General features: G+C 39.3%; 1 protein-coding gene across 7 annotated transcripts; it reads right to left on the bottom strand.

Annotated features, from left to right (window-relative positions):
- Positions 1–764: 764 nt before the first annotated feature.
- On the bottom strand, positions 765–26,490 carry slc6a11a (solute carrier family 6 member 11a). 7 transcript variants are annotated; one of them, XM_081607101.1, is made up of 16 exons: positions 26,354–26,490; positions 21,717–21,774; positions 21,456–21,634; positions 15,600–15,734; positions 15,389–15,529; positions 15,080–15,170; positions 12,677–12,809; positions 10,644–10,778; positions 10,278–10,381; positions 8,621–8,745; positions 8,224–8,336; positions 7,987–8,124; positions 7,281–7,383; positions 4,540–4,640; positions 4,298–4,468; positions 765–4,186 (listed from the first exon to the last, which is right to left on the bottom strand). In XM_081607101.1, exons 3-16 carry the CDS (start codon positions 21,628–21,630, stop codon positions 4,082–4,084), a joined length of 1,770 nt encoding a protein of 589 aa, XP_081463227.1. In that variant the 5' UTR covers positions 21,631–21,634; positions 21,717–21,774; positions 26,354–26,490; the 3' UTR covers positions 765–4,081. The 7 variants fall into 7 exon arrangements, with proteins under 7 accessions (XP_081463227.1, XP_081463230.1, XP_008407033.2 ...); XM_081607104.1 differs by having other exon boundaries at positions 21,456–21,631; XM_008408811.3 differs by lacking the exon at positions 26,354–26,490 and adding an exon at positions 23,048–23,471.
- Positions 26,491–26,629: the final 139 nt, after the last annotated feature.

Raw genomic sequence — 26,629 nt, 5'->3', positions numbered from 1 at the left:
ATCCACTGAAACAAATACAATCAAATAATTTTGAGTCTGTTTGGCATCAGGGACAAAAGATGCATTGCACCAATGTATAATGTATATTTGTTGTCCAAATTACTATAAAAATCAAAAAAATATTCAATGTTAAAAACGTTCATCCCTCTTCCTGGGCAGACCATCCTTTATCAATTTACGTAAACTAGTGAATTAAGTGCTTCGCTGTTTGGCTCAGCTCTTCACCATCCCCATTGAAAGATATAAATAAATCCCTCCTACGCAATATTTTTTTTTCTTAACAAGAAATGAACGCATTTCTTTGTTTGAAACTCTCCACCACCAAAGTGCTGTCAAAGGACTTGGTGGGTGCGGCAAAAGATGGATTCTCCAAACTAGAATAAATTTAGAGGCTTGATGAGACGATGACTGCTGCTAGCTGGAGCTTTCTGAAACGGAAGAACAGAACAAGTCAGCCCCACAGTGGACGATATGTGAACAGCTTTATCTGTTGGACATGAAGTGGGGAAAAAATGCCAGATTTTGTGGTCTAAATATCCCTTAAGTGAGTTAATTTGTTAGAAAATCTCCAACTTGAGATCATGCTGTCTGCATATGTGCTTCAGATATGCATGACTGACTATCTGCACTGTGTGCCTGTTATAAGCCTTTATTTTTGTTTCATAAACGAGTGCTTTTTAAAATCTATTTTGATTCTTTTCCTTTTTTAAAAAACTGAACTGTCACTCACTCTACAAAGACACAATAACAATGAACAAAGTTACTGTATCTTACCCCAGAAAGTATTTTATTGTACAACTTTACAGCCATACTCACAGAGAAAAGGCTTTATTAAAGTAAAAAAATACTTTGTACCAAAAAAAGATTTAAAGCTCTGTAAAGGTTACTTTGTAGCTTTTCAAAAGTCATAAAACATGTTTACTTGGTTCATATAGTGCATAAAATATATCTCATGTAAAAAAATAAAATAAAAAAAAGTCAGATAAAAGCCCTTATAAGTAGTCACATCAAATTAGCAGTGGTCAAAAATGTCCTTATAGCATACTGTCTTGCCTGCCAATGGATAAAAATCACATCATAACCATTTGGTCTGGCCACAATCAGAATAAAATGCCTGATATGGCTCTACTCAAATGTAATACACAAATTTAGCACCGCAAAGTCATTAAAAATATATTTTCTTCCCAAATCTTAAGTTCAGAATTGTGTTTTCCTGAAAAACCTAATTAGCTTTGACTTTGAATGTTTTTCTTTACACATTTCAGCATTGTAACGTAAATACTAGTGATACTACAACAATATGAAACAGCTTTAATGCCTTTCCTGTGCATTAAGAGATAAAGTCACTGTAAAGCTATATGCATTTGCACTGAGTACTAATGTGTGCTGTGTCATCACTGTTATTTGGCTTTTCTTTGGGTTGGTAAACATCAGTATGGGTTTGTGTCACTGCTAGACATCTCCAAAACATTTCTTCCAATACACTTGTGAAGATGCTACAATGCCTGATTGTCAGTAAGGCACATACTATGCAAAGATCCACATACCGACTCTTTTTGCAACATCAAACATTATATAACATTCAACAAAGGCCCCTTAAAGGCTCTCATTGGCTAACGAGTGCGTAATTATTGCAGAGTGGAAACAGAAGAAATGCAGGTTGCTTCGTTGCTTTACTGTGCTATACAAATAAAACTTGAAATTGGGGGTCAGCGCTTAGCATGTTAAGGCGAGGGTTACTTCACCAGTGCATAAAGGGTGTCTGCATATATGTGACCTCATGCTGTCATATGTTCAACATGCTTTTGGTAGACTGCTGTCCAAACCCATATTACATCATAAGTTCAATGCCCTATACATCTGAGTCCAGGTAGTCAAATAATTTTTAGCTAAATTCGTCAGAAAATAGGTCAGTCTGCCTCATTGTAGCATCTACTTCAAGCATTCCACATTCTGAGGGTAGTATGTCTTCATGACTGTAGAAATAATGTTTGCATACCTTAGCATAAAATTGTATGTGCAACATATATGGTAGCGGATTGCTGCCCAAAACCAAACTGCATCATTCTGATGAATCATTACTGTAAGCAAATGACATCGTAGAGAAGCTCATACTGTAAAAATCAAAAACCTTTTTATGAGGTCACATAAAATTTGTTTTTTTTCTACACTTTATGAAAGTTCAGACATCTTGTGCTTTAAGTTCATTGCCCTGTGCGTTACCTAAATTAATCAGAAATAGGTTTGCCACGTTTTTTGTTGCCGCCCATCACCCTTAAGTATTTATGCAACATTATTATTGGGTCATTACTGCAAAAGCGGAGTGTGTCTGGTATGTATGGACTCTCAATGTTATGGCCCTCATGCCTCTAAAATATTCAACAAGTCCAAACATCAGTGACATCATGGCTTACAGCTGCAGTTTACATCACGTCGGCTAAATTATCAGTCCCATAAAGACAAGGATGGAGAGGTATTTACTTAAAGCTGCATATACATTATGCAGTATGCAACCAAAACACAAAGCAAATATGTAAAAGCTTGACTAGGGTATAACAATCTGCTGCTGTAGCGGGCAAAAATAAAATAGAAAATAGAGATAAACTGCTGTCACGTCTCATGAACAATCCCACACTGATGGTCTGTACAGAGGTTACCCACCAAAACAGAAACCTGTGTTGAGCGGTAAAGCAATATTGAAGAATTTCCACACAGGTCAGCCCCCCAATGCAAAGAACTGTCAAGTTTAAACTGAAACTGAGTTTTTGTCTTCTTGTGAAAGCAGAAAGATTTAGTGCCAAACAAACATCGTTTGCTGTTTAGCTCCTGCTGTGAATGTGGAATGCAATGCAAATAGTTGGTATCAGTGCCGCCTCTAGTTGACAGTCTTTGCTTAGGTTGCAGTGTCTCAATTATACTGTTGGTTTAACATTCAAAAATGTGGAGTTTGTTTGAGCTTTTTTGGTCCTTTTTATTCTTACATATTTCCCTCTTTACAGTTCAGAGACATCAAAGGGGAATTTCTATGTGGCAAAAACGTTTCCCTTGACAAAGTGGTGTGAGGTTCCACATATCAAAAGTGTCTTAATTTCATTTCATTATTTATTTAAATAAGTTTTACTTTAATTATTTAATACTAGATACAAATTAACTGATTTTAAAATGAAAGATTTCTAAAATAATAACAAACACCACATATTTTAACTAAACAACCTCCGCAAGACAAACTAACCTCAAAATTAAGAAAATGTGTGTTTGGTCAGTTATTTCATTGTTGTAATAATTTTTCTAAATTGTATCCCATTTGTAGCTTGTTTGTTTCTTTTTAAATCACACATTTGAAATAAAAAAATATATATTTGTTGGCTGAAAAGCAGAAATAAAAATATGAAAAACAATCACACTGCCTCCTCCAAAAGCTGTTTGGCAAAGGCAGGATTTGGAAACTCTCTCTCAACTAAGAAAATAATTTTTCTTACAAATGTGTGTTTAGGTTTTGTATTATTAAAAAAAAAAAAACAGACCTAGTTGTTGGTGTACTCTAATTTATAATTCCTACAGTCTGTAAACTCAACATTCAAATTTTACACCCTGGAAAATGAGAATTTAATGCGAACAAATGAGACAAAACCTATTTTTCTATTGTTTTACAAAAGTTGCATTCTGCAATACAAACACATGGTGAACACACCCTCACTGCTCTGCAGGAAGGTGCTATACTGCCATATTTTTGATGAATTTTTGCAGTTCCTTCTCTCCTCCTGATGTACATGTTAATGTAATTAAGCCTCATTTATCCAAAATTCCTGAGCAAGACAGCAAGCAGATATAGTTAGGTTGTGGGCGTTGCGTATTGGGGTCTCTATGTATTTATCACACTCTTATTCCAGGTCTGGTTTTCTGGGAACGAGTACGTTGTTGTTGGGAGATTTCTACACACCCTCTCATATAAGAAGAAAATGTCTCAGAAACGTGAAGAAAATATGACAAGAGCAGCAAATCATATACTAAGAATACAGAAGCTGTTTCTATTGTATGAGCTAATGTGCTGTACTTAAGGAAAATATAAAACAGTTACATTTCATAGCACAGAGTCATTTTGTTCCTTGTTCTGAGCATGCATCAATGCGTCGATGCTTGCCATTCCTGGAAGGTCATCTGCAGGCTTGGAGGTTTTCTTAAGTCGCTGAGGAAAATATAAATAACGTGATAAATTCTCCCCAGTACTTCCAGACATACACTAAATAACAGACTTCAACAATGTTGAAATCTTTTGAATGCCTTATCATCTACTGACCTGCCAGAGAGAGCCTTTTTCTTTGGCCAGTTTGAAGACCATGGTAACTGGGATCATGGACAGCGATGACATGGCCAGAAACCAGCCAATCCAGTAAGTCCACCAGGGATACACGTAGGTGTTGTTGAACTTCATTGGCGTGTATCTCAGGAGCAAAAATACAAGGGTTGCCTTGACAGGAAGAGAAAATTAAAAATAAACTGTTTGAATCAAAGTGAAAGTTTAACTATTTGGCCTCTTACACTGCAAACAAGAGGGGTGATGTAGAGCCAGCAGTACTTGAACAGCGGCAGAGGTTTGTAACCAATCATGTCTTCGATGTTGCCACTGAAGCGTCCAGCACCTAGGACAACAAAGATACGTCATTTTACTAAAAGAAAAAAAGTGCGCAAAGGCTGCGCACCATCTGACGAAAGCTCATCTACAAAAATAAAAAATAGCTTGTAGATGCTCATCTATAAATCACTCACTTAACCTATTCAAGCCAAGCAAGTGCATGTCATTGTGTGATGTGGTGAGGCAGACATGAAGGAACTCAGACCGAATGTTTTTTTGGCTTACACCTTTGATCTTTTGTGTCATCCGCTGTATACCCACCCAAACGCCACTTTGTCGTTTCCCACTTTCATTTTGAAACCATAAAGCAAATAGTTTGAACCCAAAGAGACACTAAGAATTCGTCTGGTGACTGAAATTAGACAATTTTCAGCTTGCCTGCTTATTAGCCAAACAAAAACTGAAAAATCTGAACTTTTTGATGTCAGTGAATGCACCTTCTTAAATACTACCCTATAGTGATGATGATAGCACTCAACGATGTGAATGCAGTTACAGGAGAGAAACTCAAGTCCATACTAACTTAAAGTATTAGTGTTAGTTAATTATAAATGCATAGTTTATCAGAAACTTTTTGGTGATCATTCATTCGCAGCTCAGTGTGCAGTTTTGTGTTTCATTAAGTTAATCTTTGTAAACTAGATAAAATTGTTAATTCCTTACATGACAACAAGCTCATTTTTAACAGCTCTAATGCTTTTTATCTTAGTTTGCTCATTTTACATAACAATTCAAGATACTTTACAAAACACACAGGTTTAATTCATTATTTCAATTTAAATCATAATAATGTAACTTTAATGCAGTCCAGTCATATAGCCTAATCAGTGCTTTGTAAAAGTATGCAAACCAATTAAGCCTTTTGACGTTTTGTCTTCTTATAACCACAAACTTTATTGTATTTTTCAAGCAATCTTTGTGACAAGCTAAAATGTTGTGGAACCGCAAAGTGGCTTCAGTTTTCTGTGCAAAGAAAATCATGAAACACGTGAATTTGCATGAAACCCAACTGAGACACTGTTAAGAAGGACTTTTGATTGGAATTATAGCCACAAGCCATTTGAGGCGTGTCAGCTTTCCACATCTACAGACAGAAATCTTTGCCCATTCTTGTCCAAAACTTAATTAAAGCTCAGTCAGATTGAATGAATAGTTTCAGCGACATTTAAAGTCTTGTCACTGTTTCTGAGTTGGGTTTTATGTCTATGCTTTCACATAGACACTGGGCCACTCTAATAAATAGATATACTCTGAAATAAGTCAGTCCTTTGTACTTCTGGTTGTACATTAAGTTTCACTGTCTTGCTGGAAGGTGAAATTCTGCCCAGTCTCAATCATACAGCTGCGAACAGGTTTTCTCCTTGGACTGCTCTGTAATTATCTCCACCCATTTCTCATAAACTTTGATCGGCTTAAGTTTCAGAAAATTTTTTTGTCAAAGTTGAAACAGCAGAGAATGACAAACTTGGTTTTCTTCTGCAAAGATACAACTCTGCATTAGCAGAGAAAGTTGGGTAACCTGATTAACCTGCGTCAGTCTAGATGAGCAAGGCTGGTAGAGAAATACCTCAAAATAAAAATCAGACACCCATGTGTTCTTCTTCTTCCACCTAACAAACATAGCATACTTAGGTGTTCGTCACATAAAATCTCAGTATATCATTTTGAAATTAGCAAACGGACAAACTGTAGAAAATCTCAAGAGTTATGATTACATTTGGAAAGCAGTGTTTAAAAGAGGGGCTGCACAGTGGCGCAGTTGGTAGAGCTGTTGCCTTGCAGCAAGAAGGTTCTGGGTTCAATCCCCGGTCTTTCTGCATGGAGTTTGCATGTTCCCCCTGTGCATGCGTGGGCTCTCTCCGGGTACTCCGGTTTCCTCCCACAGTCCAAAAACATGACTGTCAGGTTAATTGGGTTGTCTAAATTGTGTGTGTGCATGGTTGTTTGTCTTGTGTGTCTCTGTGTTGCCCTGCGACAGACTGGCAACCTGTCCAAAGTGACCCTGCCCCTTGCCCGGAACGGCAGCTGGAGATAGGCTCCAGCAACCCTCCCAACCCCAACCCCACTAAGGGACAAGGGCGCAAAGAAAATGGATGGATGGATGTTTAAAGAGAGAGTGACATTCAGCCATGTCTAAAGTTGGGAATTAACTTGCATAAAATGTGCCAATAGTCCACATCTGCTGAGAAGGTTAAAGACACATTTGGTTATATAAAGTTTCAGTCACAAATGTATGTGTTAAGGAAAACTAATTTAATGAGATTTACTAGAGATTTAGCTGTATGCAAAGAGAGCTAAAGCACAACAGACTAAATTGTTGTTCTGCATGTCATCGGAGAGTTAACTAAAATTGTGTTTAGAGCAGGTTGGAAACAGAGTCTCAACAAAAAAGAAGGAAAGCAGATGTTAGAGTAACAGGATCCACGATGTGTCCCTTAGGACCACGTGACAGGCCCCACTGCCAATGCCTACCCTGCATCGAGATTAAAACAAGTCGAAACACATTTGACAAAGTGGTTAAGGCTCAACCAAATGGGACAGAGATCATTAAAGTTAAATTGTCTTTAAAAATTGCATGTTGTCTTTTACAAGGAATTTTGAGAATCTAAATGTTACTGCAACTTAATTAAACTAAAACCTGCCTTACCATAAATCCATCCGATGATCACTGACTGGAAGATTGCCATTAGAAGGAGAGTTGGGCCGCTGCAAACGTAATGATCAAAGATCTGCAGAATGTATGCACCAGCCTAAAATTAAAACAAACAACAATTGTGGTTTAGTGCTTTTTTGTTTGTTTGTTTGTTTTTTACCAGTTTGTGAAACAAGTTTTAACAGCTACAGCTGCAACTAAAACAAAGTAAAGCAGTTATTTGCAATAAACAAATTTTAAAAAAAGAATAATGGTTTTAGTGTTAAATGTGGTTTCACCAAGTTAAACATAAAATGCTGTTTTTTTTCTAACAGTTTTAAAACTATTCAACATTTTTATGGCGAGCATTTTTTCCACACGGGAGAGAATCCTTTTAGTGTTATGACAGTTTTTAAGAAGTCTGAGCCTAAAGTCAGTATTTTTCTGCATCTAACTTCCCTGACATTAACTTTTTGGTAAAGTTGAAGTCAGGCAAAATAATTCTCTGTAGTATCTAGGATGTATTTTTAACTGAAGCGTTGGATCATTGTCCTCTGTGAAGGTCCAATGACGCTCGAGCTTCAACTTTTCTTTTCATGATGTCCTGAGAGTCGATCAAATCCATCGCATCGGATGGAACAAAGCTTATGTGAACTAAGCCTTACGGCCATAATTATTGTGGATTTATTGCTCATCTTTATAACGATGTCCAACAACTCACCTCTGTGACCAAAAACAAGCCAAACAAAGAGCTAACAGTACAGATCAGCAACAGAAGAAGCTCCCTGCGGTATCCCTTTCGGAGGTAGGAAGGGTAAAGATCCGTTAAAGACGTCATGTTGCTTTCAAGCCCTGCAAACTGCAATGAAGCAATATAATGGGAGCTTAATACAGACAGTGCAAGAGCAAAACTTAGACCAAAGCTTAAAGTTGTTATAAAAGAAATAATTATTCTGACCTGTCCATCAATTCCCAATAAGATGATCATGAAGAAGAAGCACACAGACCAGACCTGAGGCCACGGCAGAAGAGTTACTGCTTGAGGATAGACAATGAAGACGAGTCCAGGACCTACAGAAAATACACAAAGGAAGTCATTCAAGTTGCCAGAACTTTAGTCATATGAGATGGTTGCTGCTAATAAACAACACATCACTCATACAGGACACTATTGGTAGACTGCTGTCCAAAGCCATGGTCACATCTGCAATGTACTAAATTAAATGTAGTAACAAATAACTTATAAACATCTAGCGGCTCTTTTATCAATCACAGTGTCATTTAAAAGGAAAGCAATTCCTGGAGAAAAGAAGAGGCAGTTTCCAGACATTCATGCTGGCCTGGAGCTTCTGTACCTGATTCAGCAACTGCAGAAACGTCAACTCCCTGCTTTGTTGACATGTAGCCCAGAACGGAGAAAATTGCAAATCCAGACACTATGCTGGTCCCACTGTTCAGCAAGCAAAGATAGAAGGAGTCTCTGCAAATCAGATGAAATATAATTATTTGCTGTACAGACATCTTCAAAAAAGTAAACAATTGGGATGACATATAATAGTGCAGAGAATACTAAGTAAAACTCTTTTTGTCTCGTTAAATTTATCAACCTGCTATTTTTAGTTAGCTGGTGTAGAAGCTAGCTAAAAACTAACTAATGTGTGTTCAGAGCATACACCCCTATTTGCTGCCCAGTTATTACTGTGACTTTGGTGCCAGTGTGGCTGCTATTGGTTCTCAGTTTAATCATTTTACATACCATTTGAATTAATTACAGCAATAAGTGAACTTCGAACACGTTCCGGGGGAGGTGGGGGACATCGAGTCTGAGTGGACCATGTTCCTTACCTCCATTGCCGAGGCGGCTTATCGGGTTCTCTGGGAGTATGGGGTACCGGGCCCTTTGATATGGGCTGTCAGGTCCCTGTATGACTGTTGTCAGAGTCTGGTCCGCATTGCTGGCAGTAAGTCGGGCTCGTTTCTGGTGAAAGTTGGACTCTGCCAAGGCTGCCCTTTGTCACCAATTCTGTTCATTACTGTCAAGGACAGAATTTCTAGGCGCAACCGAGGTGTTGAGGGGATCCGTTTTGGTGGCCTTAGGATCGCATCTCTGCTTTTTGCGGATGATGTGGTCCTGTTGGCTTCATCAGATCGTGATCTGCAGCTCTCGCTGCAACGGTTCGCGGCAGGGATGAGGCTCAGTGCCTCCAAATCTGAGGCCATGGTCTTGAGCCAGAAAAGGGTAGAGGGCATTTCTCCTGGTCAGGGGGGGTCGTCCTGCCTCAAGTGGAGGAGTTTAAGTATCTGGGAATCTTGTTCACGAATGAGGGAAGAAGGGAGCGGGAGATTGACAGGCGGATTGGGGCAGCATCTGCCGTAAAGCGGGCGCTGTACCGGTCCGTCGTGGTGAAGAGAGAGCTGAGTCAAAAAGAGAAACTCTCGATTAACCAGTCGATCTACGTTCCCACCCTCATCTATGGTCATGAGCTTTGGGTCATGACCGAAAGAACGAGATCACGGATACAAGCGGCCGAAATGGGTTTCCTCCGCAGGGTGGCTGGGCTCTCCCTTAGAGATAGGGTGAGAAGCTCGGTCATCCGGGAGGGACTCAGAGTAGAGCCGCTGCTCCTCCACGTCGAGAGGAGCCAGTTGAGGCTTGGGCATCTGGTAAGGATGCTTCCTGAACGCCTCCCTGATGAGGTGTTCCGGGCACGTCCCACCGGGAAGAAGCCTCGGGGAAAACCCAGGACACGCTGGAGGGACTATGTCTCTCGGCTGGCCTGGGAACACCTTGGGGTTCCCCCAGAGGAGCTGGAAGAAGTGGCTGGGGAGAGGGAAGTCTGGGCCTCCCTTCTGAAGCTGCTGCCCCCACGACCCGACCCCGGATAAGCGGAAGAAAAGATGGATGGAACTTTGATCGTTTTTATAGAGAATCGAATGAAAATAACGTCAAACTTTTATTTTGAAATAAAAGTTGTTTACTTATGTAAAATAATACGTCCATCATTTCCTCACCTGTAACAGTTGTTGTTGTATTTGTTGTAGCTTCCAAATGTGGTCATGTACCCCAAGCAAATGGCATAGGAATAAAATATTTGTGTTCCAGCATCCATCCAGACCTAAAGAAGTCAAAAATAAAAGATTTTTAATAATGTACCATTTTTACTCATTGAAAAAGTATTAGATGTACAGCCATGTCAAAATTTAGGACACAGCCACAGCCTTTGTGTTTTTCCTGACATATTTTGACATGTGGATGTTTAGTGTCAATCTTGGCTTCATACAGAAATTCAGTTAAAATAGTCAAACAATAAAAACTAAAATAAAGAACCATGACTGCAAAATTTCTGGTTATTTTCTAAACTGTGGATATATTTGTACCTGTGAGTCGGCGAGTCGTGAAGGATCAGGGTATAGGTAGTATTTGATACCGTGGAAAGCTCCAGGAAGTGTAATTCCTCTGAAGAACAGCACCACCAATAAAACAAAAGGGAATGTGGCAGTGAAGTATGTAGCCTGTATAAAAAACAAACAAAAAAAAGCCCTAAAAGCATCTGTAATAAGTGAATGCAATCAGACGCGACCACCAAATTTAGAAATTTCACACATGTTTGGCAGCTTGGAAATTCATACAGTTTTTAAACTGATGAGACAAGACATTATCCAACATATCGGCAGATGTCAAATGTTGGATTAGTTACAAAACTCCCACTGTTTTTATTTTATATTTACACACCCCCTCTTTGAGCATTACAAAACTTATCTATTCATGTGTGACAGAAGAATTAGCCTCAGGTTACCTCAGAGGCGCCAATGATCTCTAGGAGTTCAAATGTCGACTAATGTAATTTGATCCACAGGCATTGAGGAAAAACACTGTTGGGTCTGAGTCAAGCCACTATAGGCAACTTTTGTGTCACAAACAAATTCATCTAATTGAGATGCCGGTCATCATTTCCACTTTGTGTACTTTCAACAACATTCTTTAGGATTTGCTAATCCGTTGAATCGCAGACATGTGAGAGTAATAGCTTATGGTTTTACTTATAACCTACGGGGAAAACATCCAGAAGCACAAGTGCTGTCTTTGCTCCCTTCCTGCACAAGTTCACAAGACCAAAGTTTTATTTGAAGGAAATTTCCACCATCACAATTCAGTCCATGAGGTACAAATTATGTAATGAGATGGCATGAAGTTAAATTCTAGCGCTGCCGTGGACGTCTGCTAAATCTGTCTTCCACTACTGCAGCAAACTAGTGTGCGGTGCAAGTTTGGCTGTTTGGTGTTTTGAGCCGAGGTTACATGAATACAGCCTGAGATGTCTGTGCCGACGATCGAGGCTGGAAAAAAAAATAACCAGTGGATTTCAAACTTATACATTCCAACAGAAGGTGGCAGACAGCATTACATTTTCAATAAGTTCACATTGTTTTGTTATTGATGCATAAGAAGCTTTGTTTGTTAGTAAAAAGATAAGATAAAAACACAGAGGATAGACGTGAAGTCTCAATTGTATTGTGAAAAGCCACAAATATTGTGTTACTTTGGTCAAATGAGCCTAATTTGGATGCTATTTGCTTGTTTGTTGAGAATGAATTAGATCCATATCTAATCTATCATCTACCTACCTATTTGTTTTTGTGTTAGAGCCATGTTTAAACAAATGTTGGTTAAACCTGGTCTGCATCATTCTTCAGTGACTACAGATTTGATCTGTAGCTGCTCCAAATATTTACAACCTTTTAATTTTATGAAGTAAACTTGGCAGCTGTGCCTTTGAATAATTAAAATACTTCAGAAATGTTCTTCTAAACTTGAGTACCTCCTTTGATAAGAGACAGAAATTTTATGTGATAGATCAACACATACCAGTGCCTCCTTGAAGGAAATTGTTAATTTTTCCACATTTTCTTTGTGAAATACACTCCAATAGCTCTGCTCTGTGTGTTGCATTCTGGTTGATAATGTGCCAAGCTACCTTTAACTTCAATTTGAGCTCCAAACACTTTCACATTCTAAATAATTACAATTAATGGGTACACGGTGAACTAAATCTTTCCACGTCATTACCATGTTTTTTCATGATTTGTAAAAATACTTATCCAAGAGAAAACAACTGTTAATGTAAAAGATGAAATGCCCATGCATAAATACAAAATGGGGGGAGGAATTCAGTTGTCCAAGAACCTCTTTGGTCCATAGGTTTGTTTATTTTAGATTTTTTGTTTTCGGTAATCTGTTGTTAGCAGGTACTGGTTAGCGCCTTCAAAAGGAAGTATTCATCCTTCAGATTAATTGTGAGAAGTGATAACACTTAAAATATCATTCCATTATCTTCTGTCTGAATGAAAGGTGTCCATTCAGATTAAAGCCTGCGTCACACATGATGCACATTCGTTTATTTAAGTCGTACCTTCCCTGTGGATCTCACTCCCTTCCATACGCAGAAGTAGCAGATGACCCAGGACAGAAAAAGGCACAATGAAAGGTCCCAGCGAATGTTTCCGATTGCCTCTATGCCCGTGGAAATGTTTAACACACGTCGCCTGCAAGAAGTATGTGAGGTCAATATTGATAAACAAATATTTACAGATGTATGCAGGCTCAAACTCAACATAATCTGGAAACATTACTTTGCAACGGAAATGTACAAGATCGAACAATAAAAACTTCTTCATGAGCCAGACTTTAAGGGAAACATTTGAAAGGCGATCTTTTTAAATAGGTTACATTTACTTTTTTTTTTTTTACTCATTTTATTTTAGCTCTTATATCTGAATTATCTGAATCAGATTATTGGGTGTCTAGTTCCGATTAGAGGCAAGTTGCAATGATGGACAATTTGTTTCCATTTCTTTGACTACAACTACAAAAATGTTTTATATCTTAGCTTGATAGTTTTCAAATATGCTTGTTGATTATGTCAGTTTTTGGTGTTTTTTAAATGCAGCAGTCCTAATTAGTGACACCTAAAATGAAAATCACTCTTACAGCTGCAACAAGAGCAAGTGAAGACTCTTGTTTATTTGTCTAAAGGGTCCGAAAGAAAATATTAATGGATTCTAAGCCAGACAGCTTTGCTGCTTCTCTCTGCAGGGGGACGGTAGTAATGTAATTAAACATGCATAATAACCCCAAATCAGCAGGATTGAGACTGTTGTTGATCTACGCTACATCAAGTTAACTTTTGCAAAAATGCTCAAGTCAGATAATTTGATGTCAGAAAGAGATGAAAGTGATAAATGTGAAAGCTGTCTTTATCTTGCAATATGATGCGGAACTAAATTGTTAAGTTTAGTTTCATGGTGTTTTCATATGGAGCAAAGGGTTTCGTTATACTTACTTCTAAGTTAGCAACTTAGAAGTAAATAACATCTGTTGTTGTTATAACCAGATTATTTGTGTTAGTTATATTTAATCATAGTTTTGTGTTACTTCTATCTAGCTAGACATGTTTATTTATTTAAACTGAGGTTAGTCTTGGTCCATGATCTTTTAATGGTCCAATGTGATGCACATACTGCTGCTGATCATGACCTGGTAAAATAAGCTACAAAGTCTTTCATTGTACTGTGTTGTGCAAAAAACACAAACTCAAATTTGTTTCATAGGAATGTAATGTGAAAGACCCACACAAACGAGTACAAAACAGTAAAGTGGAAGAAAAAGCCACACATGGCATGTGTGGCTTTATAAATAAAGTTGGCATCCAACAGCAAGGGGACAATGTGAATAATTTGAACTGACTGTAGATCAGTTTTTCTTTTGCCCCAACAATCAGGTGAAAAATGTCACTCATGTGAAGCTGACTGAAAAGAAAAGGTGACATTGCACAGACTAAGAAATGAATCCCATGCATGAAAACATTTCTTTGAGTAAACATCTTTAAAAATTATTTGCAACCAATTAGCTTCATATTTTACTTCACAGTGGTCAGGATCTGGATCTGTAGTTTTGTTCATTGGTAATCTGTGTTTGGATTTGTTACTCTCGTTTTAATTATATCCGCCTTGTTTCTGTTTTACTTTAAATAAGTCCATTCTTAGTTGTTTCATTTGGATCATGTTTATTAAAGCTGGAGCAGCGACACATATGCAGAACACCAGCCCTTGAAAACTGACATTGAAGATTTAACAATAACTTTTTCACTAATCTGTAAAAAAGTTATTTTCCCAAGAGGCTTTCCAAAAAGGTTTCCTCAATGACTTATTATTTATTGTAAGATTTAGCTGAATAAATTTGACTAAACTGAAATCAGTACAGACGTCAAAAGAGTGACTGAAATGATACTAAATTCTATTGAAAATCTGTGATTAAAACTAAATGAAGTTTTATGTCAAAATTAAGACTAATCACCAATGTATTTATAACAAATAATCAATTACTTCTAGGGAGATAACCATCAAATGGAAATGTGCAGCACTGCAAAGTTCATAAATGTTCCTGTGGAGACTTCCTTCCTTCCTTCCATCCATCCGTCCATCCATCCATCCATCCACCCACCCACCCACCCACCCACCCACCCACCCATCCATCCATCCATCCATCCATCCATCCATCCATCCATCCATCCATCCATCCATCCATCCATCCATCCATCCATCCATCCATCCATCCATCCATCCATCCATCCATCCATCCATCCATCCATCCATCCATCAAACCCTCCTTGTCCTGTTCAGGATCACAGGGAGCTCTCAACGGTCGTCCAGTGAAAGATGGAGGTTGTTGCTGTCCATCGCCTTCAAGTCACTGTTGATCTGTGACTAATTTCAACTTAAAAATTAATATTAGTCCCATATTTATAAACACTTACTGCCAAAACTCTATAACAGATGACGATGACGCATTCACGGATGAGGTCCAGTTAGCAGTGGTATTATAGTTGTTTATTTCCACACAACGATCTGAAATATATCAGATCTTTGTTAAACATGCAGGCTTATCATTACCAATTTTGCAACATGAGATGTGGATTCTGTTTAGTTAAAACTTCCTGTAAAAAGGTCGTTATCCTTTTATGCAATGAAATAAAATTGTTTTGTAGATAACCGTGAAGTAATAAAGTCACTTACTTTTAAGGAGGAACATGGGGGTAGTTTTTTGCTTAATTAAAATGATGTACCTGTATTCCATGTGTTATTGCAGCTGGCCCACGGCAGATTTCCGGAGAATGAGGAGAAGAGGTAGAGGAATGCCCACGCTAAGATCACAACATAGCTGATGTTTCCATAGAAAATGATAATCTGGCTGGCATATCCCATACCTGGATATAACAAATCATTCTTATTAGATTTCTAGTCTTAATTTTCTACTTGATCTGGCAGGTTACTCACCTTCAAACAAGGGGCAGATCTTTCTCCAGCACATGATTCCTCCCTGACTGGTGTACTGGCCCAGTGATGTTTCCAGGACAAACAGAGGAACGCCGCAGGTGATGAGGAAGAGGAAGTAAGGGACGAAGAATGCGCCTGCAAGTGACATGACACTGTGTAAGACTCTTACCGGACAGACCTTTGAATTATACCATCAATAACTGTACTTAAGTTTTGAAAAGAACGCAGCGGCCTGTGGTGTGTCTGCAGACAAAACTAAGCGCTGATCAAGAGCACAACTTACATAAACTTTGCTCTTGCTGAACAGAGACAATGTCAAGTTTTCTGAATGTCAGTCTAACTCATTTTTCAAAACTTATAATAGTCTCAGTTGAAACAATGTTTTAATACAGAACTCATGTCAGTTGTTTACTAATTTATAGCTGTCTCTGTGTTATATAAAAATAACCCATTTTCAACAGCATGTATATGTAGCTTTTGTTTTTAGGGGGAAATTTCAAAATTTAGTCATTGATCTTCAACATTTCAGGGTGTTTTCAGAGGAGTAGAAAATCAATCTTTTATATCTCAACTCAGCATTCTTGAATGTATGACAGTTAAATAATTAGCTAAGTTTTATAACACTGTATGGAGTTATTATTTGTAGTCTGCATATTAATTACACAGTTATAGTCAAGTAGCAATATATTGTGCAGCCTTAGCCTTGACATTTTTTGATGCAGTTTAACAGTAAAATTGTGTCCCACATAGTTATAATTATCTGAAGGTGTTCCGGGCACGTCCCACCGGGAGGAGGCCTGCAAAGTTTATTCCGGGAGGAAGTAATTGCTTTCAGATAACATCTTTAGCTTTAAAAAGAATATATACATTTTCTTTCTATGGTACGTGGAGATAAAGCTGCGATATACTTTGACTTTGTGTGTTTAAATTCTTTACCTCAGGCTGGGTTCCACTGTCTGACCTGCAGATCTAATTTTGAAGTGAGTCAAACGGGCTGACTCTGTAAACACAAAGTCTTCTGGTCTAGACCTCAGGGGTCTAGACCAGAAGCTCCCCCTTCTGGTCTAGACCTCAGGGGTCACATATTTTTAATTTTAATTAATTAATTTGGTCAGCTCTGGGTGGACATTCTTTAAGTTGTAGTAAAAATATAAAAATGAATAAAAAATCATCCGTATGAATCCAATAGGTTATAAATAACAAACACGAAGAGATTGTAAATCAAATAGAAAGATACTTAAGATCCTAATGCAGACAGGTGAAAACTGAGGAGATAATGTAAAAAACAATCGTTGCTTCGGTATTTAGACCTCCACCACTGGCTTTGACACTAATGTGTTGTTTTGTGAAAGGTAAATACTCTGTACAGACAAGTGAATGGACAAACGCCATAAATAAATAAACAACCATTTGAAACTCTTTCAACTCAACACTGAAACAAAGCACTCTTAACGGCGGGACCAAATCAATAAGTTATAACTCTGTCTCCACAGATTATTTTCTGATAATTAGCAAGTAAAAACTCTATTTTGGGGTCCAAATCAATTTGTGCTTCATGTCCAATAGAGTCTTGGTTTATCTCAGGTTATTTCATCTAACAGATGAAGTAATGCACAAATGTAATGCACAATTGTGAGGAGGTGAGTGGGCATCCCTTCCTGTTGCCCCTCTGAAGACAAAAGCTTAAAGATGTTTGATTATTTGTCCTAATATATGCTGTCGGGAAGCTATATAATATTGTCAAGTTAAAACAGCAAATGGTGCATTTGTGGGTGCATTTGCTATCTCCACCAAACTGGCACATGCATCAGAGAGAATCAAGCGCACCCATCTCTCTCACTCAGACCTTCAGAAGCCTATAGTAACTTGGCACAGCTGTGCTCTTAATGATCTCTTCAGACAAAGAGCCTCAGCTTCAAGCTTCCACAGAGACACCACTGGTAGGAACTGGACATTATATCATTTAATCTGCATTCAGAAGACCTAATCAGCCTTGTTGATGAAATGGGTTTATGTATTTGGAATGTAGTTTATTTGTTTGTTTATTCACTGATAACTTAAAAGTAAATTAACATTTCCTGGAAAACTAGTTAATTAGTTCATTGTGATCTGTAATTGACTGTTTCATCTGTTTGTAGGTTTTCAACCTGCTCTGTGACTTCTGTAACTATCTTGACTACTTCATGTAAAGTCATGGTAATTTTGCACTGTCAGTTGGAAGAATCCAAAGACAAAAATAAAAGATGTCGCTGAGATGAGTGGCTCCTGCGTTTCTTTGATGGGAGCAAGCCTTTTTCAAGTTTGGGCAGTAGCCGAGGTGGTTTGAAGAAGGCAAAAAACTTGACAAATATTTTTAGCCAGTTTATAAAACAGTTTCCAAGACGTCATTTTTGAGAATGTTGGCAGAATTGATCTTTTCTGATAGTATGCCATGCTAGATCCAGAATATTCCAGAATTCTCTGCTGGAAATGCATCTGGACCTGCAGCCGTTTTATTGGACATTCTTTTTCAGATGATACCACTGCAGTGGGTCTGATGACAAATGATGAGTAGTGTTCATTGAACAACCTGGTGCTCAAGACCAGTAAGACTAAGGAGGTCATAGTGAACTGCAGGAGGACCAGGAGAACAGCGTACACACCTTTTACCTTTCAAGACGAGGTGGTGGAGTGCATGGAAAACAGCAAATTCCTAGACATCCACATTACTTTGGTCCCAGTTTTGTACTGTTCTAATCTAGTGTTGTGTATTTGAGCTTCCTGGAGTTCAATTGATGTCAGTGGTGAGTCCAGCGCCACTGCTTGACTACCTGAAAATTTAGGAAGTGTCACTATATCCAGAAATCAATCAATTTCATTACACCAATGTGGTTACTGCACAAGCATGTAGGCACAGTGTTATTAGGGAATTTTCCATCGATACTGTTTTGTTCCTGATTGGATGAGTGAATTCCAAGAGCACAATGTCGGGATTCATCAGGATTAAACGGTGAATGGTTCTTCAGTCGGCATGAGATATCATTTTCACACATGAGTTGGCCAACACAGTGACCTCACCTTAGTCAGCAACACTGAGAACTTTGGAGTGCACCCAAGAAGACTTATTATATTAATGTTCTGACTCTGGAAATGTGGTTACGTGACACTGCACAAGCTGATCGAAATGATTATCTTCATGCCATTCAATAAGGCATCAAAGGTTGTAATTACATTTGTATGGAGTGGGTGTTTAAGCAGATGGGAGAATATTTTGAAAAATAACATGTTTATACACAGAGTGTCGTGTTTGATCGACAGTTTGCAGTTAATGCTGCATAACGCAGGCCGATCTTAAGAATTTCAAATAACTTAGGAGGGATAGATAATGAATTCCAATAACTTTTAAACATATAAACACTCAAACAAGCTGCTTTGAGCTTTAATAAAAACTCCCAAATTTCACTAAGATTACCAACATTTATTTTTTTCACAATCTCGAGTTTCAACTTTGGATATTATTATTGCTCTGCATGTTCTCTGCAGAACCCTGAGATCCCATTGCCAGGGGAAGTATGCAACACATTGATATAAGCAGCTAACCTTGGATGTTCGGAGCAGCAAAGAGTCAGAATTTCCCAATTAGACCAACAGAAAAGTCTGTCTCTCTGGAAGCGGAGACCTGTTGAAAATGCAATCCTGTTTTGGTCACAGTCTTTGAATGCATACTGTTTTGTCCAGTTTGCAGAATGAAAACATCAAGAGTGACTTTCAGCCTCACCACAATTTAATTCAACTTCTTTATATTGCGCCAAATTACAACAAATATCTCTCAGGGCATTTTTTTAAAAAGAGAAAGCCAATTCAGTCTGATAAGGCATTTCCCAAGTTAATTATTTACATTACAAATAATGTACTCTACAAACAGACAATTATGCTGATGTTAAAACTAATTTATTACCTCATGAACTGTTAACTTTATGACAGATGTCGGGTTTACCTATGCAGATATGTAGCATGTCAGTTGCAATACTTACAGGAGAGGTAGGTAATTGTTTGATGAGCTTTAAATTTATTCAAACAAAATTAAAAGGAAATGAGTGTTTTCATCTTCCAAAAGAAACTTGCCTTTGTACTGATTGAAATACCGTATTTTCCGCACTAAAAGATGCACCGGATTGTAAGGCACACCTTCAATGAATGGCCTATTTTAAAACTTTTTTCATTTATAAGGCGCATAGAATAGACGTTACAGTTAGGTTTGCTACCCGTCCCGTACAAATGTGGATGTGTAATAATAAAGAAATGGTCCACGAGTACTTAAAATAGTAGGCTGTCCCAGTCATTGTTTCACTCATGGTGTTGGTGTTGCGATATTGTGCCCAACTGCTTTCTGGAACACAGACCAACCGACACGCTGCTGCCGCCCCTCTGTCTCTCTTCCCCGCCTCCCACCCCTTCCTCGGTCGGCGAGGAGAGCCTTCCGCGACTGGGCCGGGGCGTGGCCGGACGATGGTCACCCTTCTCCGTTCGCGCACAGCATGTTCGTGGAGAACGTGGTGCTAAATGATCTGTAGACGACCTGATTATCAGGTCCGTAGGTCAGTCAAACTTCTTTATTAACCAACCAGCGTTCTGACAACTATCCCAGCATGCACAGTGCACTTCTTCTTCTACGGGCAAAATGAAATCGGCGGCTGCTTACCGTAGTTGCTAGACATGTTGTGGCTCAATATTGGTCCATATATAAGGCGCCCGATTATAAGGCGCACTGTAGGTTTTTGAGGAAATTAAAGGTTTTTAGGTGCGCCTTATAGTGCGGAAAATACGGTACTACACACGCTGACTCTGGTTTAGAGGTCATGGCCTCACATAAAACCACATTCCATCATATTCAGGACTGAAACCAACTTAAAATCCACTCATATTTGCTTATATCCTGTGTGAGTAAAAAAGGGATCAGTAATAGTCTGATTTAAATGCCCAAATTCCTATATTCCATGCAAGTCAAATTCTTTCATCAAACATTGATGACATTCTTAATTGAGTTTTCATGCAAGTTTTAAAGGAATGTTGTATTAAAAGTTTCATTATTTACTGAATAATGCAAAGTTGACCCTTTTAATGAAACTTTTAGTGCACCTTTGCATTAAAGATGTAATTATTTGCCATATGACACTGCATGACAACAATTATAAACATTTATGAAGACTCCTTCATATTCATGATGGGTGTTATATCATGTTTATGACATTCTCATGCCAGTCTGCACACCCCTTCAAATAAAGTGTCACCAAAATATTATTGACAATTTAATTATGTTATCAACTTGATTCACAAAATGAAATAAATTTTACATAATTACACAAAAGCTAATGTTTCAAATACTTTATTTACGTGAATTATGATGATATTTTGCTTACAGCTATGAAAACAAGCTAGCTTAGTGAAAAGTATGTGAAATTCTTGCTTTTCAAAAGGATTCATTTAATCTGATACAAGCTTATCAGAACTCATTCTAGTTTTGTGAAGATGACTTTATACAATTTTCCTGTTAAATGATTAAGCCTACTGAGTATATCATGTGTCTTAAATGTTTGAATGGTCTGAAACTTAATACAAGTTTGCAGTTTTCATTCAGTAAAAGTTAAAAAGTTAGGAGTTTGGCTAGGAGATAACGCAATGACTTCCTTGAGAGGTAAGTATTTTATGACTTACCTGTCAAGTGAAAAGTGTGTTAAAAGTATGTTGACAGGTAAGTCTATTATGACTTACCTGTCAAATCCTGTAAATTTGTTTGTGAGCAACTTTTTAAAGTTATTTTTTGCATGACTATCCAGCTAAGTCCCACTAACCAAGAAGACTAGTGAAAATACTCACCCCCACCATTTTTGTAGCAAAGATATGGAAATCTCCACACATTACCAAGTCCAATAATAGCACCAGCCACACTCAAGATGAACTCTTTTTTGGTCTCCCACTTGCCGCGCTCCTCAGCAGCCTGTGAGGCTTTCTTTCCCAGGAAATGGCCCAGTTTGCAAGGAGTGTCTGCCATCCTGCTGAGAGAGAAATGATCTTTTGGGGAGGACTGGTGTGGGTCTTTGGGTTGCCTTGCTGTGGGAACTGCTGTTATGGGCTTACCTAAATGGTTACCTAACGTGTTTTGCATGATCCACAAGATGGTGCTGCAGCAGTGTCCCTAAACAGAAACGTGAGTTTGTCATGTGAGAAGTGTGATTACATGACTTTGACAGGAGTGTTTTCACACCTGATGAATGACTAGTAATTACAGTAACACACAGTTTTACCCTAGGCATTGTCTCCATTCACACAGATAATGGAGATGATGTTAGATTTAAGTAATAATGTGTAAGTATGCGCTGAGTCTGAGGGGAGAGACAGAGCCTTGCAGAAGTATTCCTAACACTTAGCTTTTTCACATTTTGTCATGATGCAAAAACAAACTTCAAAGGATTTTGATTGATTATACATTTTTTTATTATTATCATTCAGGTGTAAGTGACGTGTTGTAAATTTTTGAAAATGCCTGCTTTGCGACTTTAAATATTTTTGGGGTGTGCCTCTAGCAACTTTATTTATCCAGAGACAGAAACATTTGGCCAACTTTTTTTTTTTGCATAACATCTCAAAGTCAGTCAGATTGCATTGAGAGCATGTTTGAACATGTAATTTGAAGTCCTCCCACAGACCCTCAATTATATGTAATTCCAGACTTTGACTAGGCCTGCGCAAGAAATTAGCAGACCTTGTCCTAAACAGTTTTCTATAGGGCTGGCTGAAAGTTCAGGGATGCTTTCCTCCTGTAGAGTGAACAGTATTTTGTCTGATCTACTATACCAGTGGTCCCCAACCTTTTTATTACCGCGGGCCGGTGAAGGGGGGATAGGGGGCTTTCTGATTGGCTGAACCGCCAGCCAATCTGAAAGCGCGGTGACGTAAGAACAGAGGGGAATCCCAAACTGCTGACATATAGCGCAACTGAGAGTCCGGTGGATATCAGAGATGATATGTGGAAATGTTTATTATTATATGTAAAGGTCATTATTATGTTTATTCAGTTAAAAATGTTAACCATGAAAAAACACAGTTACCTCCAAATCACAGTGCAGCAAATAGAGCGGCTGCTCCCGTTGTCTTTTGTCCACCGCCTTTTCTTTTTGTTACGTCTTTTGTCTCTTAAAATAACTCCACAAACTATTACTACTGCTTCTACATCGTCATCCGGGTTTGGTCATTCTAAATTCCCGTATGCTATGTTGGGAGTTTTGTGGATTTTCTTCTGGAATCGGGATGTTCGTGACTAGAATCGGTTCGTGTGGTGTGTTGCTCCTGCCTTGGACACACGAACCGATCGAACCTGTTGTTCTTTTATCAGCTCTGTGGTCACAGAGGTTTGGAGAATCGGCCGACAATCCTTAAATCTTTCCGTCTAAACCAGACTTAATACTCACAAGCTCCACTCATCTCCTCTCGACCGCAGCCCAAACGCTCTCTGACTCTGGTCGCTATGGTAACGTTTACATATCCCTTCAAAATAAGATACAGATGCGCCACAAAAACGAACATTATACTTTCGTGAAAATTTTAACTTACGATAATGACTAACGGGAGCCCTGAGCTTGTTTCTCTGCAACGAGACGGTCCCATCTGGGAGTGATGAGAGACAATGACACCCGAAGTGTTGCTTATATCCACAGCCTGCTTGGTCTCTACATGGCGAAGCAGCTTGAAGCTTCATTGCCTCATTAACAGCCGGTCACCGCATGTTACAGAGCGGCTTGTAATGTGGGACTCACCTACCGGTCCGGGATAAATCCATTCTCCTGTCTCTTCTCTGGGCCTTTTCCCCTTTGCAAAGAAACTTTCCAAAGACATCTGATCTGTTTCTTACTCATTTTGCTGTAAATGTGGGCTCAATGTTGGCGCGCAAGTAACCGAGAGAATCCGGTTAAAGGATTTTCAAAATAAAAGATTCTCCAGACTCAAATAATACATAAAAAGGAAATATTTAATTATTTCTTGCGCGGCCCGGTACCAATTGGTCCACGGACCGGTACCGGTCCGCGGACCTGGGGTTGGGGACCACTGTGCTATACAGTGCTTTTATAAACAGGCAATTTTCACATCTGGGTATTTTTGTGGGATAGAACTATATCTGACTATTGTTATTCACCTGGCACATGAGAAACTTTGCTGATGTTCATCAGAACAAGTCAGTGTAATGAACTGTAATTACACTATATGTCAGGAGACATAAATCACAAGAAATAAATTTTTTGTTTGTTTTTTTACTTGCACCTATAGAGTTGTCGCAGTATGCGATGCCTTAATCAGTTTCAGGGCTTTCAATCATTCATTCCTCTCCAGAGATACTTCTGCTCAGCTCAGAATTTAAAAGTCTCAGCAGGGGGGACCTGAGGATCGTTGCCCCTCCTCCTGAGTGCACAACAATCTACTATGTCTCTGCTACAGCTTGTTGGCTGGTAATTTGGGCTTTCCAGCTTTCACACAGGAGCTTTTTATCCCTTCAAGCAAAATGTCTGAATATTCACCAGTGATGGACTTAAGATAATTTAATCTATATACCAAACAATGCTCAACAAAACTGGAGTGAAGGTTTGGGAGGCAATCTCTTTTTTTTTCTATTAAATGAACAAAGCATTTGCAAATTTAAAAAGTTTGTGTTACATCATTGTAACTCTGAAAATCCTGGAGTGTTTGGATTTTGTTTTTCCTTTGTATATTGATAATTTTTTGGTGACCTATTTACATTGCATAAGTTTTGTCATATTCTTTTCAGTTCTCTGTAATATTATTGCAGATAAGCACAGTGATGTAACATGGTCATCATTGCTCATGTGCTTCATGATAATGATAAAGATCCAAAAATGTGGTGAAATTAATACAATTTCACCACATTTTTGTGTGTTTGTGTGTGGGGGGGCACGTGCACCCCCACACACAAACACACACACACATACAAACATATATATATATATATATATATATATATATATATATATATAGAGAGAGAGAGAGAGAGAGAGAGAGAGAGAGCGATCGCCTCCCGCTGCTCCTCCGCCTCCCTGTGCTCTGTCCTGCCTCCGCTTCCCTGTGCTAACCCCCGTGCTCCCCCCAGCAGGAAACTGGGCCTTTTGGGCTCAGTCTCCTGCTGGGGGGGGGCTTTCCCCCCTGCATCAGTGCCGCCCGCCGGACCCGCCTCCAGGGGTCCACCTCTGCCTACTGGATCATTTCAGTGGAGATTTCAGACTGTGGCAAGAAGCCGGAGTGCCCGGAGAGAAACCTGTCAAATCTTTTTACCTTTTATCCTCTGGTGTCTGATCAATTCTTCTCGTAAATGTAAATGAAACCGTTGTTGGACATGTCTTCACTGCAGTCGCTGTCTGCAGTGAAGACATGCTCGTTGTCTGTCTTCACGGTTCGTTCTCCTTTCATTACATAACAGTAGAAGTCTGTTAGCTTTGGATCCCCACAGATGACGGAGGACAGGTGGTACGTCTCCGTCCCACATTCTGCAGGGACATCGATGGTCTGAGTGGCTTTTGTTTGGTGCTTCCTGGTCAACCTATGCAGAAAAAACACCAGGACCTTGTTATCGGTCAGGCAGTGTTTTTTCTGCCAGGGTGACCCGCAGCCTGAACAACGGCGTTTGCACGCCAAATCCAACCAGTATTCAAGCAGTATAGATATACTGGTTGAAAATAATACTGGTGGAAGGGCAATCAGGGCGCCGTTGTTCAGGAGCCTGAGGGAAGTGGCTCCACAGTTAGAGCAAGAGTCGTTGTCGTACAACTCTCTATCTGTGTCGCCGCCAAACGAATCCAGCCAGACCAGCACAGACTCCAGCAAACTTTTGATGTCGTAGTCCTTTCCCATGCCTGATGGCAGCTTCTTCTCCCTCAGCTCCATCAGAACTGGGGAAAGGTCTTTCTGACAAAAATGCTTGCCGGACTGACAGACAGCTGAGAGGATGAGACTCCCACAGCAGGGGATGGACGATGCCTCCAGAAAAACCCTTTCCTTAGCGAGACACCGCTTGGTGACGCTCAGGCTTAGGATGCTCTGGAAAGCAGCGTTCACCCAGCTGTTCTGGAGCTCATTGGAGAACTTGAAGAAGTTCTCCTCCACTTGTCCTGGTCCTGCAGATATCCTTCCTACATCTGGCAGATCCGAGCCAACACTAGCTACTGAATAAACATTAGGGGAACAGGAAACCTCGACAGCAACAGAGATATTTACATTTAGAGGTGGTTTTCTGGACAAATCAGACACTCTGTTGTCTTCTGAAATACAAAGTTCCTCGTCCGGGGAACTTTGTATTTCAAAGGCACCTGTGAATGTGCCCTCCAGAGGACTCTTCTGTAAGGAAACCGATGGGACCAGCGAAACCAAAGCTTTGGCTGTCACTTCAGCTACAGCTTTGGCTGCGAGATCAGCCGCAGACCAATCTTCCCCAGCCGGGTTAGATTTTTCTGCGACTGTATTCTCACCCTCACGGTGTACCATCGTCTCCGAACAAACCTCCCCAGCCGGGTCGGTTTGTCCAGAGACAGTACCATCATCCTCTGTACTGTCTCGTTCAGAGGACGAGATGGAGTCCAAGGTCCCAACATCCAACACCTTTTCAGAACAAACCTCCCCAACCGGGTCGGTTTGTTTTCTAGAACTGGATGGAAATCCTTTCCAAAATAGATCTTCCTCTTCATCCTGATCGTTTTCTTCTTTGCAATCCTTACCTGGAAAGAAACGATCGCACACTTTCTTCATCCCAGTCGTCACGGCATATCCGATGCCCCAACCAACCGGGAATATCAGGGGAACAAGCGCCGTCGCAAAACTGAACATTGTTGCTCTACACAAATCTGAAACTCCAAGAAATGTCTGGATCCTGACTGATGCTTAGAGATTCCAGCATCAAGCATCAGAACTTCTTTGATCTACTGTGATGTACATAATGTCATCAATGACCTCATCAGTGAGCTCACTGGACTTCTGGCACAACAACTTGCTTC

The sequence above is a fragment of the Poecilia reticulata genome, chromosome 5, assembly GCF_904066995.2.
Source record: "Poecilia reticulata chromosome 5, P_reticulata-male-v2, whole genome shotgun sequence".
In the NCBI taxonomy this organism is placed as follows: domain Eukaryota; kingdom Metazoa; phylum Chordata; class Actinopteri; order Cyprinodontiformes; family Poeciliidae; genus Poecilia; species Poecilia reticulata.
This window is presented reverse-complemented; position numbering and strand designations above follow the sequence as displayed.

Bases quoted from the DNA above. Each gene is read 5' to 3' on its own strand.
- slc6a11a (XM_081607101.1), bottom strand. From the start codon at position 21,630: ATGGCAGACACTCCTTGCAAACTGGGCCATTTCCTGGGAAAGAAAGCC. The intron at 15,735-21,455 runs GTGAGTATTTTC...TGTCACTTGCAG, and splicing joins TTGCTACAAAAATGGTGGGG to GCGCATTCTTCGTCCCTTAC. The intron at 10,382-10,643 runs GTACAAATATAT...TGACTTCTTTAG, and splicing joins CACGACTCGCCGACTCACAG to GTCTGGATGGATGCTGGAAC.